At 52.0% G+C, this 13,094-nt stretch overlaps 5 protein-coding genes across 5 annotated transcripts; 2 read left to right on the forward strand and 3 right to left on the reverse strand.

Moving 5' to 3' along the window:
• Nucleotides 1–442: 442 nt before the first annotated feature.
• BJX68DRAFT_268033 (uncharacterized protein) lies at nt 443–1,901 on the reverse strand (the record flags this gene model as incomplete). Its single annotated transcript, XM_071045973.1, has 8 exons — nt 443–810; nt 855–922; nt 970–1,044; nt 1,092–1,393; nt 1,439–1,509; nt 1,559–1,595; nt 1,641–1,660; nt 1,715–1,901. The coding sequence occupies 8 exons, from the start codon at nt 1,899–1,901 to the stop codon at nt 443–445; spliced, it is 1,128 nt and encodes a 375-aa protein (XP_070897817.1).
• Nucleotides 1,902–2,536: 635 nt separating this feature from the next.
• On the reverse strand, nt 2,537–3,654 carry BJX68DRAFT_239448 (uncharacterized protein). Its single transcript, XM_071040540.1, has one exon. It carries the CDS (start codon nt 3,484–3,486, stop codon nt 3,193–3,195), a length of 294 nt encoding a protein of 97 aa, XP_070897818.1. The 5' UTR covers nt 3,487–3,654; the 3' UTR covers nt 2,537–3,192.
• A 1,197-nt stretch (nt 3,655–4,851) lies between these two features.
• On the forward strand, nt 4,852–5,643 carry BJX68DRAFT_239449 (uncharacterized protein). Its single transcript, XM_071040541.1, has one exon. It carries the CDS (start codon nt 5,253–5,255, stop codon nt 5,502–5,504), a length of 252 nt encoding a protein of 83 aa, XP_070897819.1. The 5' UTR covers nt 4,852–5,252; the 3' UTR covers nt 5,505–5,643.
• A 24-nt stretch (nt 5,644–5,667) lies between these two features.
• Nucleotides 5,668–8,119, forward strand: eng2 (putative GPI anchored endo-1,3(4)-beta-glucanase). Its single transcript, XM_071040542.1, has one exon. It carries the CDS (start codon nt 6,004–6,006, stop codon nt 7,774–7,776), a length of 1,773 nt encoding a protein of 590 aa, XP_070897820.1. The 5' UTR covers nt 5,668–6,003; the 3' UTR covers nt 7,777–8,119.
• A 233-nt stretch (nt 8,120–8,352) lies between these two features.
• Nucleotides 8,353–12,033, reverse strand: BJX68DRAFT_239452 (uncharacterized protein). Its single transcript, XM_071040543.1, has 4 exons — nt 11,651–12,033; nt 10,846–11,603; nt 9,776–10,787; nt 8,353–9,731 (listed from the first exon to the last, which is right to left on the reverse strand). The coding sequence occupies exons 1-4, from the start codon at nt 11,903–11,905 to the stop codon at nt 8,607–8,609; spliced, it is 3,150 nt and encodes a 1,049-aa protein (XP_070897821.1). The 5' UTR covers nt 11,906–12,033; the 3' UTR covers nt 8,353–8,606.
• Nucleotides 12,034–13,094: the final 1,061 nt, after the last annotated feature.

Below are 13,094 nucleotides of genomic sequence, written 5' to 3' on the forward strand. Positions count from 1 at the left end.
GCCGGGGCTCAGAGACGGTTGCGGTGGGTTACCTTTTCGGTCCAAGACCAATTCTTGCCCTGTTCCAGAGTTCCAAGCTTCGAATGTTCCGTTGCATTTGTAAGGTGGTGGAGCAAAGACGCTGCTTTCTCAAATCTTCAGGGCTAGTTCGCCGCTAGTGCGCCGACACTTGAATAGTGCCGTGGAGATGCTTCCACCCTCGGGCGCAGACCTCGCTCCGTCATTGGCAGAGCTGGTCTTCTTCATGCCCCTTTCAGTTCGGCAGAGGTTGTGGCTGCGATAAACCTCCGGCCAAGGATGCAGCTTCCAGTGTGCCGGGTCAGTCGGGCACGTGGCGGTTCGAGGGGTTAATTACTATTATTGCTGAAGACTATATGTGGTATGAAAGAAATCGCTAAATCAATATCATCCGACGTCATCCCGACCGACGAGCCGGCGCAAGCTACGACGGCCCTACCGTCTTCTTGATGTCAAACTCCACTGTTCGAATGATCCCATCCAGCTCCTTCCCCGGTGGTGTACTGGCGAGGATGAGCTCTTCGCTCGAGTTGTCTGGGCCGGACTTGAGAGCTGTTGAGTATTTGTGCCGGTGGCCGGAGAAGTCGGGCTGCTCGTCGCGTGGGAAGGAGTGGAGGGGGTGAGAATGCGACTTTGTTCGAGAGGAATAGTCATTTCCACTGCTGTTCGACGACAGGCCCAGGAGGCGGGGGAAGTAGCGGCGCACAAACGGTCGCATAACAGTGACGCAGCCGCCGGTGATTCCTAAATTGAGTTCGATCACACACCACATGAGTGCGTTGGTGGTGGTCCCTATATTGTCAGCTCAAGTCGAGATCCGGGGAAAGACGACATACATGTCAAGTCGGTGCTGTTCTGGAGTGTGTAAAGACTAGAAAGACGGACGCAGCTAACGACACCGACACTGTCTTTGTTAGCATGGTCAGATAGTCCAGCGATCGTATTACTTACAAGCATCCCATTGCCAGGATAGCCCCGACAGCAATCTTCTGCCGCAGTGGCATCTGCAGTCTTCGCAGCCATGGTCTGACAGGTCAGCATGCTTGCTCATAATCGCTGCGAGGCATACGTACACTGGAACCAAGACAGTGGCAAAGTCGGTGAAAATGCCCAGTCCAGCGTTGGCAAAATAAAACACCGGCCGGTTCATGCATGTCCCGTGAGTGATGCTCAGGTCCCAACTCTTCGCAATCGGATTGCAGCTAAACACATTGGCCAGCACACTTGCAATGTTGTAACCAGCTGCAATGAATACGAGAATCCAGATGGCGATGTGGAAGTTGCGACTCGGAAAAATGCGCGTATAGAACAGCAGCACCGACACCTTGAGAAATCCAGTGCCGGCGCAGTAGACGATGGCGGCAACGAGGTTGAGCTGTTATCTTAGCCGCGGTTCGGATCTATGTTATATCTTGCTCACCTTCATAAACATGGGCGAGATATCACTGGTAGGGACATCCCACATGTGTACTGCCAGGCCCCAGTTGAGCACTATCACTGTTAGACGAGATGCAACAACATGCAAGAATGATCCACTTACTATCCAGCGTCACAGCGCTCAAAACGATTGACATGACCTGCTCTAGTTAGACTTTATTCCAAAAGCTAGGCGCAATGCATACAAATGAGACTATCATCAACGCTTCAGATTGTCAGTATAGAAAATCCACTTGGAAAGCTAGGTAGCTGTACATACCATCGTCCCAACGAAAACCGCGGGCGATAAAAGCCCGTGTCCATATACGAATACCCAACGCAGCCAAGGCGATGGGTAGAAAGACGGCATTGACAGCAATGAACTTTGCAGCGCAGTTTGTTGGGTTTACAAAGTTGGATACCTTCCCCGGTGGCGGGGGGAGCGCCGGAACGAGGTCTGAAGACATGATAGCGAGCGACTGACCACTTTCACTTCCAATCCAGACAGTCCAGCGTCCAAGTCTTTATTCACCTCGACGAGATCGATCTTCCCTTTAAAACGGATAAGGAGGTCGGTTCCAGGGCGATCGATCGATTTAAACTCTACTTGCTCCGACGTGTTCCTGACACGCATTCCCCATCCAGGGTAAAATGTGCCGTTTAGGCGCAAAGCCTCCAGTCGCGTCAGTAGTAGGGACTTCAGTTCTTGAGTTGCCTCAATTAGGACGCCTATCACCAATCCTTGTCGCACATCATTCGTCAAAGACCAACCCCGGATCCAGATAGAGGCAAGCAGACTTTCGTAGCGTCTTGTCGGTACCAAGGTTCTTGGGTCCGTGATGGCTCCACCTTGTTTCGTTTTACCCGCAAATCCGGTATACGGGGCTCCGCACGTTCACTGCTTTGCCATTTCTTTTCGAATCAATGTCAAGGCGACATCCAGATTCGGAACAATGCAAGACGCAGATAGTGTCCCTTCAACCAAGGTGAAGAATTTGTGTTGCAGTATGCCAAGCAGGAGGAGAAATAAAGTATGGGTCCGGCGCGACTAGAGTAAGCCATCGCAAGGCCGCAAGAGGCCTCCTTCTGTTTTCGGTAAACCTCGCCTAGTCGAACTTTGTTCTCCAGCAGCGATCAAAGTCATTTCTCAAGAACACAGACCAGTTGGATCGAACAAATGTCCGTGTCAACTGCTCTTTCCAGAAGTTGAATACCCAGTTCTCCTCTTCAATCTTTGGGTCACCCAAGATCTATCGATGTCAAAAAGTGTCATGGGTGATCAGACTATTGACTCCATTATTTGCAACTATAAGAACGTAAAGCTGCACCACAACGGGGTACAACACAACAGGTTCGCCGCTCGTGAAATTTCCCCTGCATGGAATTTTCCGGGGGACGCGGCGTCGAGAATTGAGCGGCCACACTTGTCGCAAAGTGGAGAGATGTAGCGCTGGCCGGGGTCAGACTCGTGCACAAATAGTCATGAGACGGCTGGGTGGTCACAAATTCGACCGTTATCAACGACAGCTTGGAAAACTTGAGAGCCTGGAAGGGCGATACCGCGCAAAACAGTTATCGTTCGAGCTGGCCAGAGATAGACGGCCAAGTTACCAACATCCGCGACAACAAGTTCTGCACCACTTCTGCACGGCTTGATGATGAGCAGCGGTTTTTGCTTGTGTTTCCACCATCGCGCGGTTCTGTGACCCACTGCCCAGCAACGTGGACTTGGGATTTGAGCAGACTGGGTTCACGCGATCATTGATAAGGGTTATTGAGGGCGAAAGACTCGAAAAGAGGAAAACGCCCAACGCTGGTGTTGTTTGATTGGCAGAGAATTCGGAAGGTGCGGCAAGATTTTGCATTCAAGACATGCACAACAATGTCACGTGTTTGTTCACAAGAAGGATGATCACCTTTATCCACCACCAACCCAAGGCAAATGACGACCACGAATGGCAGTTTTACTTCGGATATGGTTGCAGGCTGTGAATCGATATGGCTTGCCGGGCAGCCTTGGCTGCGCCGCAGATCCGGGCGGAATATCCTCATATCAACAATATACCTTGTCAGTCGGATCTACTCCGGACTCCGCTGCAAGTGGTCGGTGATATCTGATATGGAAAGTCAAAGCCGTTGCTGACTTCAAGATGTCATTAATAGGGCATCCTCTAGTCATTCCCTGAATACTTGGTCACTGGTTGGCATAACGGTTTCAGCCCCAGAATGTCATCTAGTCCTAATGGCCCGAGTGCCTCTATGGGCCTGCAAAGTAACCTCGAAAAGATATATTTGTCACTCCAATAGACTCAGGATAGACTAGATCTTGCATTATCAGTTGCTTGGAGTCTCATCAAGCATGCCTCTTTTAAACTCGACCGGCTTAGCGAGATTCAGGCTGACCGTGCCCTGGTAACATTATTTATTGAGTTGGATCGTCCTATCAGGCTTATATAGATGGTGAAGTAAGGTTTTATAGAGACCTGTAAGAAAATTATTCTCGGCGGTCTATTATTTGGGCTATCTGGCACCACTGGAGTCTCCTAAACATAGTCTGTACATGTCCTTGTAAAAATAACGGTCTGTGAGAGGCAGCAGACTCGTCCTCAAGGAATCAAATTCGCATGAGAGGATAATCCCTGGCAGTTCCTCCCTTCTCAAGACAGAGACCCATAATGATACGTCAGTCCCGCGTGGTATGAGGCTTTGACTTCCCATGCCTTGACCTCTTTCTAGTGGCGCTACAGCCGCGTCAGAGTAAGGCCATATTCCCGTATAGTTGCAATTCTCTGCTCATTGATGCATTATCAGAATATTATGGTAGGTACTCTCCTAGTGAAGGATCACCATCTGGAGGTGCTAGCGGGGTGATGGTCTAAGCTTGATCCTTTCACAGCAAGGGCAACTATATATTTACTAGATCGGGTGCTACAGTACGCCAACCTGATCCACGGTGTGACCTGGGACATATTTATTTGAAATCGAAACGAGTTACGTGAGGCTTGGCAAGATTTGGACCCGGCAGTAGTTTCCATGGACCCCATCATGATGATCAATGACCATAGATATCAGCCATTGTATAGAGTTGGTGTTGTGAAGCTGGATGAAAAGCTTAGTAAGATTGTGCTCATAATTCTAGAGCTGCCCGTGCCAAGTCGCGCTGACCGTGGATGAGCTTGAAGAAGGAAGGGGAGTTCCATGGATGAGTTGTGGAATCCATGGAACTGGCTGGATTAGAAGTTTAGTTTGATACTAATTTGTACTATGCGTAATGTGGCCGAGACCAGAAGAAACTGTTGCTCTTCGCGGTGTGCTGTGATGCGGGATTGCCAGGAAACTTGTTGATGCCTCAGGCGGCGGCAGAATCACCCTCTTCTGCAGTTGCGTTGCAGTGTCTCTCGAGTCTGGACTCCGTCACACCCTCAAGCAGTCAAGCTGGGGCCTGGCTTCCCCTCTTCTATCCAACGAACGAACCTCTCTTCGGTTCCCCTGCCTCAATTTTAGGCGTGAATTTTGGTTTCCTCAGCAAAAAGTCGTTCTCCACAAGCAAAAAGGTTCTCACGTCGACAGAGTCTCGACCGGATGCACCGGTCAATCACGGCTCGCACCTCACCCGCTTTGCAATTAGCAATGCTCAAGGTGCGACGCTGGGCTCGGATTGGCGCTCCCGATCGGTGATTTTCCCCTGTGGCGGCAAAGCCACGATGATCCGTCATCCCCAGGAATGTTTGTTGCCGTGACACTTTCATTGTCAATGTCTGCTGTCAGGCTGACAAGAGAGATTACTGACAGCAGACACATTGATTAAGAGAGGAAAGATGGCTCAAGAACTGTTTGTTCTGCAGCTCGCTGGCATTTCTCGCTGTTCAGGCGCAAACCGAGTGCTGGTGCATCCCCTGTTTCAAGTTGACTCTGGCCAGTCTGGTCGCGTTTCAGAGTCTGCCACTGTGGAGCCGCCACAGCGCTCACTTTGTCGCCGGACCAGCCGAACATGCTCGACAAGGAATCAAGTATCTTGGCTGGTCGCTGGTCTCTTGCCCTCGACTGCACTCTGTGCTTTGATTCGCTGAATCAATTTTAACCGCTCAAGACACCTCGCACCACGCTGCCAGTCACCAGCCAGTAACACCGCTGGAATGGTTAAAGCCACCGTCAAAATTGGGTCCTGTTACCTGATTGAGCTGCAATGGAGCAGGCAGTCCAGATCCCAAACATGTGGGAGCTTTCTTTGGGGTTCGTATATATGTGCCGTTGCCCAGGGTCCGCGCCATCCTCCCTCTCACATACTTCTTCTCTGTCGCAAATCATTGTCCTTCCTTTCTGTCGTCTTTGCCCTTTACATTCTTTATCGGGCCTGTTCGTCATTGCAGATTGACTCTGCATTTTTCTTTCCTTTCAGATTTTGCACGGCCTTGACGGTCGTCTTCCATTCTCTAACCCAGATCTTGATCGATCTCCTTGCATCTGCCCAGCGCAGTTCACAAGCTAAAAAGCCCCTCTTTTGTAACCTAAATCGCATCTCGAAACAAAAGCAACAGCGGTCTTTATTCCGACTGAATCTAATCCACCATGTCTTCCTCATCCTTGCTGCGCAGGGTGGGCTCTCTCGCCGCCTCTGCCATGGTCCTCCCGGGCCTCGCCCAGGCCACAGGCACTTACAAGCTGCAGACGTCTTGGGAAGGCGAAAACATCCTCAACCACTTCAACTTCTTCGACCGAGCCGATCCGACAAACGGCTTCGTCACCTACGTCAACCAGAGCCACGCCGAGAACTCCGGCCTCGCCAAGATCACTGATACCGGAAGCCTGTACCTGGGCGTTGACTATGACACAGTTCTTTCACCCTCAGGCCCGGGCCGTGAGTCCGTCCGTATCGAGAGCAACGAGTACTTTGACCAAGGTCTATACGTCGTTGATATCCAGCACATGCCCGGTAGTATCTGTGGTACATGGCCTGCCTTCTGGACGGTTGGACCGAACTGGCCGTACGATGGCGAGATCGATATCATCGAAGGTGTCAACATGCACGAAGCGAACAAGATTGTCCTGCACACCAGTGGGTCCTGCGACGTCGGCGGCGGCTACGAAATGTCCGGCGACCTAACCTCGAGCGAGTGCGGCGAGGCTTCCGGAACCATTGGCTGTGTCGTCGAGGGCGAGCAGGGATCGTCTGGTACACCCTTCAACAAGCAGGGTGGCGGTGTCTACGCCATGGAGTGGCAGGCCGAGTACCTGAAGATCTGGTTCTTCCCTCGGGCTTCGATCCCTGCCTCGCTTACCGCTGGCAACCCCGACACGTCCGAGTTTGGCACGCCCATGGCTCATCTCCAGGGAAGCTGCAACTTCGAGGAGCGCTTCACCCACCAGAAGCTCATCCTCGACACCACTTTCTGCGGTGAATGGGCCGGAGCCGTGTATGGTGACAGCGGATGCCCCCTGAGCGACCCCAGCAACCCCATGCAGAGCTGCATCAACTACGTCGCCGAGAACCCTGCTCAGTTCAAGGAGGCGTACTGGGAGCTCAACTACATCAAGGTCTACCAGACTGGTATTGTTGGCATCGCCGAGGCCCCTGAGACATCGGCTCCCACTTCTACCAAGACCAAGACCGAGGTCCCTGAGACTACTTCCACCAAGACGCAGATCTCGACGGCCGAGGAGACCACTCTCCCGCCGACTACAAGCACAACCACCGTCACCAAGACTGAGCATCTCAGCACGTCTGAGTCTACAAGCACTGCTACCGCCACAACCACGAAGCCCGCCGCCAGTGCCCCCTCCGACGTTGACGCCGAGGAGGACGCACCAGTCTCCAAGATCACCAGCTTCGTCACAATTACCACGACGCTTTGCCCAGTCGAGAGCCTGCAAACCGCAGCAGTCATCCCAGAACCCGTCTCAGAAGAGCCTGTCGTCGAAACAACAACGACTACGACAACTCCTCCCGCCCCAGCCCCTACTGCCCCAACCACGGAGGAAAGCGTCGTCGATGCCCCGGCCCCGCCAGCCACAGTCCCTACAGTGGCACCCTCGCCCTCAATTTCACACCCTGTGGTCCCCTCAGTGCCCCCAACTAGCATCATCTATACAGCGCCCGACACCTCCCCGATCGAATCCTGGACGATCGTCACGTCCTCCTCGCAGTTCGTGACTGTCCCCACGGCCGCTAGCCCCGCCACATCGGAGGCTCCGGATTACTCGGACTACTCGCCCAGCATCATCGACACGGACGGGACGCCGACAATGCCTTCGAGCCCTGTGTTCACTGGCGCGGGGAGCAGGCTGTCTGTGAGCAGCGGAATCGCTGTGATCGGTGCGCTCGCGGTGATGATGCTTGCCTAGGCTGCCCATTGCCCGACTGTTCATTCACTTCTCTTCTATTCGTCATCCCACAAATTTTCAACGTACCCCTATTAGCCTAGCATCCGCTACCAATACCCTCAGCCTCAGACTGCGTGCATGCGTGCTTGTGTGTTCTTTTGTATAATAAATCTCTGTCTCTCTCTATCTACTGCCTAGACTGCAACTGCAACAAGCGCTACAACGCTCTGAGACTTGTCTTTTTTGTGTTATTTACTGTATTTCATCCATAGGATTTTCCTCTAGCGTGCGGTAGCTTGGCTTGAACTGGACTAGATTTAGCTTAGATAGGTCGAAATAGAAGATAGTAGCTTCCAATCTTTCATGCATATGAACATTAGATAATGCTTAGTAGAGTATAGCACATTCACAGGCCATGCTGTGTGGATGATCAGAGACACGGAATCGCGCATCTCATCAATCGTGATCAAGTCTCGCAGGCTTATCCAGTATCTCGAGATCTGAATCCGCGGGAGACCTGTTTCGTTTCTCTCCTTCGTACGCTGAATGATTTCCGTTGTTACTTGTGTTCCCACACCCGACCTCGATAGGACTTGAGTTTGATACTGAAACTTGACAATTATTTAACTTGACAATTATTTTGCTCGAACTATTAATATCACAAGAGGCACAGGTGGGCAGAAGCATCATGACAACATGCGCGAAAAAATGTCAACTTCAAAGACAAACAACAACACCGCAAATCAACGGACCAAAGTCGAATAGCACAAACCAGCAAAGCACCACATTAATCGTCGACATAGATCACCATCAGCATCGTTATCATCTTCATTACTACTACACATGGCCAACTAGGCCGCCGTCCATCTCTTCAGCCAATCCTGCGCGTATCGCGCGAGAATCCCGTCTCGAACTATCCTCAAGCGCCCATTCCGCAACGTCATGCTATCGCGCTCGGCCTTGTCGGTGAGGAACGTCTTCGGAGTTCGAGGTGAGTTGCCTCCGTACATTTCTTCGTAGTGGTCTGCTAACTTGACAGCAGGGTTGATCATCTCCTCTCCCTTGGCCTCGCTCTCCCGCAGTTTCCTCAACCAGTCATTGAACGGAACAGTTTCGAACGCGAACCCGTGCTGGCGCAGAGTTTTGAGTAGGTCTAACCAGGTGAATGTCCGGGAGTTGCAGAGGTTGTAGACTGTGTCGTCGGCAGTTCGGTCCCTGGTGTCTTCATCGAGCGAGTTGATGGAACATGCCCGGGCGATTTCGAGAAGCGAACACGCGAGCTTATCCGCTGGCAGCCATGAACATGTCGTGTTGATGTCCGGGAGGGCTTTGAGCGTGAGTGCCGACCGGATCATAAGTGGGATTGCCTCCGAGTCGTTCCAAAGGCCCTTCTTCGAGTGCCCCGATACTTGGCCGATTCGAAGTGAGAATGCTCTTGCGCCGGATTGTCGAGCATTGCTTACGATCTTCTCTCCGACGAGCTTGGAGCGAGCATAACCCATGTCGAGGACACTGCTCAAGTCGTCTATCGGACCTTCTTCTATGTTTGTTGACGGAGAACCGAGCGCTGTCGAGATTGAAGAACAGAAGAGCATGACCGCTGGCGCCGGCATGCGGACCGACAACGACAGATCAATGAGGTTACTCAACCCTTGAATGTGTTGCTCGAAGCTGGAGAGAGGAAGGTTAAAGTTCACAGGCCATGCTGTGTGGATGATCAGAGACACGGAATCGCGCATCTCATCAATCGTGAGTTGGTCTAAACCAAGATCAGGCTCATGCAGTGCACTTTTGAGAGCAACAATCTTGTTTGTGCGGTAGGAGAGGACGTCTAGACCTTTCTGAGCAAGAGCGTCGAGAATGGCCTGCTTCGGGTCATCGCGTCTGGTGAGGCAGTAGACAACAGATACGGTGTCGTCGTTCAGTAATCTTTGCAGCGTGTGTGCGCCCATTGAACCGGTTGCCCCAGTCAGAATCTAAGATCGTTAGCTGAGAAAGTAAGGGGCTTCATTGAACTTACAACACCCCTGCGGCTTTTCTTAGGCTCTAGAACCGGTTTGTGAACTCGGAAGGACGAATGCTTGGTGATCAACTCCTCCATAACACGAACTTGGTCCTGTTCCTCGATCATCTGACCATCTTGGATAGCACCAATATGCGCCGCCAAGGTCGATATGTTGCCTGTCTCGAAGACCACATTCTGACTCAGACTTTTGCTGTCCTCGATCTTGAAGTCTCGCAGTATCAAGCGACGGAGTTGAATGGCTTTCAGGCTGTCGACCCCCACTGCGAAAAACTCAGACCTTGAGTCGGGAATAGGTAGCCGAAGTTCGTCTCGGCATAGTCGCATCAGATGAGCCTCGGTCGTTGTGAGGTCTGCCTTGAGTGTGCCATCCGCCTTCTGCTCGACCCGTGTGTACAGTTCTTCGATTTCGTCGGCATATCGTATGTAGACCTGGGCTCTGATCATCGAACCCTTGTCTGTCTGAGGCCGGACAGACCCGTACGGTAGAACACAGATCATCTCTCGAGCAATCTGTGAGAACTGCTCTGCCCGCGAGTTTGCATCTTCCACCGTCGGCCAGATCAGATTCAGATACTCTTCATCGGAGAATATCTGTGCCCCCTCGGAGCGGAAGACCAGAAGACCTGGCACTGCCCTATCCACGCCAACGACAACTGCTTCTTCAATAAATGGACTCTGCTTGATCGATCCTTCAATTGGCAGAGGAAGTACCTTTTCACCATTCATCAATGTTATTCTGTCGTCTAGCCGTGAAATGTACTTCCACCGGTCGGCGATAGAGGGGTGAGGCGAAAAGACATCTCGAGAATGGTACGAGCCTGGCGGCTCGTCAGAATTCGATGATGTCAGTGCAGGATGCCCGGACAGGTAAACGGCCTCATACAAGTTCTGGCCGATGGGCTTCATCCAGATGTATGGCCGAATGTTGTCGAAGAATCGCAGATAATTCCAGTATGGATCGCCTGCTGGCCTTGTAATTGATTCTGCAACTAGTCCAGCCTCCGTCCTAAGATGAGTTAGCAAGTCAAGGTACTGCCGAAGTAAATGGTATGGACTATCCATACAAACCAAAAGAACCGCCGAAACGCACTCCTTCCGCAACCAGTCTATCTCCCAGACCATCAGGGCATGGCGCACCACCATACGTGACCAACTTGCACTGTCGCAAGGCGTCGAGGCCTTTGGAACTGTCTACAAGAAGCTGAAGCAGATAAGGGACACCCTGGACTGACTCCGGTTGAGCCGCTTCTAGCGCTGCCACAACAGATGAAGCTGTCAATGGTAGTGTAGCATCCCACATGAATGCCACCTTTCTCATGTACATTGCCTGCAATGCAGTTGAAAGCCCGTGAAGATGATACCATGGGAGCGAATTGAATGAAGTGAGTCCTGGTCCTCGTAATGGATGTGTCATCAATGCTTTGTGGCTCAAGAACAGCGGCTTTGGGGTACCAGTTGAACCCGAAGAATGAAGAATGAGGGCGATCCGATTCCTCTGTTCCTCGCGATTCCGACTTCGGCGAAGGACTATCACCGAGGGTCCGTCGAAAGATTCCTCCAAGGAAGGCCGCTGAATGATCGGTCTGCATGTCACAAGTTTCAACCGGAGGATTTCGCCCACCGTCGCCCGGATGCTCGCTGTCTGACCATACAACAGCGTGTCGCATCCTACTTTATCGAGTAATGATACGCATGCGGCAGCTGATAGACGTGGCGATAGCATCATAATTGTATAACCAATGCGACTGAGCGCGAAGAAGGTGACAACCATGTTGAGATCTGAAGGAGTGAAGAGAGCAACAATCTCTCCGTCTTTTCTAGCCTAGACGGCGTCAGTCGCCATCATGTTTGCTCACGAGAAGGACTTACCGGTCTGATGCCCAGCTCCATCAGCGCACAGACTGCTTGATCGACCATGCAGTCCAAGTCCTCACCGGTAAAGTACTCGTAGCCATCCTGAGATGGCTTGGGATATGCGAGGATGGGTACTTGCTCAACATCTGTTGCACGCAAACGGATCAAGTCGTCTAAGATATTGAGTCGGCCAAACCGTTGAACCAGCACCTCTGCACTATTAACCTGCGGCACATCGTCTGAGGGCTCGTTATACTGAGGGATTCCCATTTTTGAAGAGTGAATAGATTATGTTTGCTGAGCCAGTAGACCGAGGGAACCCTGGTCTATTTAAGCTCTGAACCAATGTGAGATTTGTGATCGAGCAAGGCAACTGGCCGCCATAGCACTTGGCTAGATTACCGGCTCTTCATGGTTTGGGAACGGCCTCCCCGAACTCTGGGCGCGGCAATCAGCTTTCCTTGACTGCTCAGCTTTCGGCGGTGAATCCACATTGCGGCATCTGCTCCTCGCCTCCTACGCATCGCTGATGCAGCTTGCTATCGCCGAGTCTGGAGTGGATCCGGCAACCACGCGACTAACGCAGAGTCTAAATCTGCACAGACTCGAAGTCGGTTTGACTTGTGGAGAAGCTGCATAACTTTGGCCCCGACAGTGACTGACAAAACCTTCTCCCTAGCGCCAAAGCCTGCATTGTGAGCTTGAGCTTGAGCTTGAGGTGCAGCATGTTCTGCGGATCACGAAAGTCGCCTTGTGTTGGGCTGGCGCGTTTTGATGGGAATCTGAACGGCTAACTCTGGAGAATTCGAGTACCGGTGCGAGCCATGAATGTCCTTGCCTTGGCTTTGTGGCGTCCGTCGGACAGAGGCGCTGGACTGATAATTCTCCTCGGCTATTTTATCTTCAAGTGCGATGATGCCAGGATGTTTCAGAGTGTTCAGGGCTTCATCAGCCAGCCACAGGCGTTGGAGAACAAACTGCAGCGGCAATCGACGTGTGTGCCATCCCGAAGTAGACGTATCGAGTCCATCTGCCAATTTTCCACCACACGATTCATCCACGGCTAAAATTGGACACAGTCTTTGGCCGCGCGAGTCAGCAAGCCACACGCTAGATGACGATGGATCGTCCTGATCTAAACAGTGTCCGTCAAGAACAGAGCTTCAGCAGCTGCCCGGTAGTCGTCCACGACCCTTGCGCCTGTCCAACATCGGTCATTCCGATGCCACGCTCACATAAGCACTAATATGCCTGAAAAAAAAGCCACTACCGAGCATATGTGCCTATCAAGTGGTCTTTCAAAGACAAGCTGACGGTACCGGACAGTCCGTCGGTATCAGCGACAAATCAAGTTGGAGACCAAGGCACCAAAACTTCGTACCACAGCGTCAGATTCCCAAGGCTCTGGCAGCTTCCCCCGGGCGCTCCCTGATCGGCTAGCAGTGCCTGTTTTGTGGAG

Source organism: Aspergillus pseudodeflectus (genome assembly GCF_044049435.1).
Source record: "Aspergillus pseudodeflectus strain CBS 756.74 chromosome Unknown BJX68scaffold_28, whole genome shotgun sequence".
NCBI classification, from domain to species: domain Eukaryota; kingdom Fungi; phylum Ascomycota; class Eurotiomycetes; order Eurotiales; family Aspergillaceae; genus Aspergillus; species Aspergillus pseudodeflectus.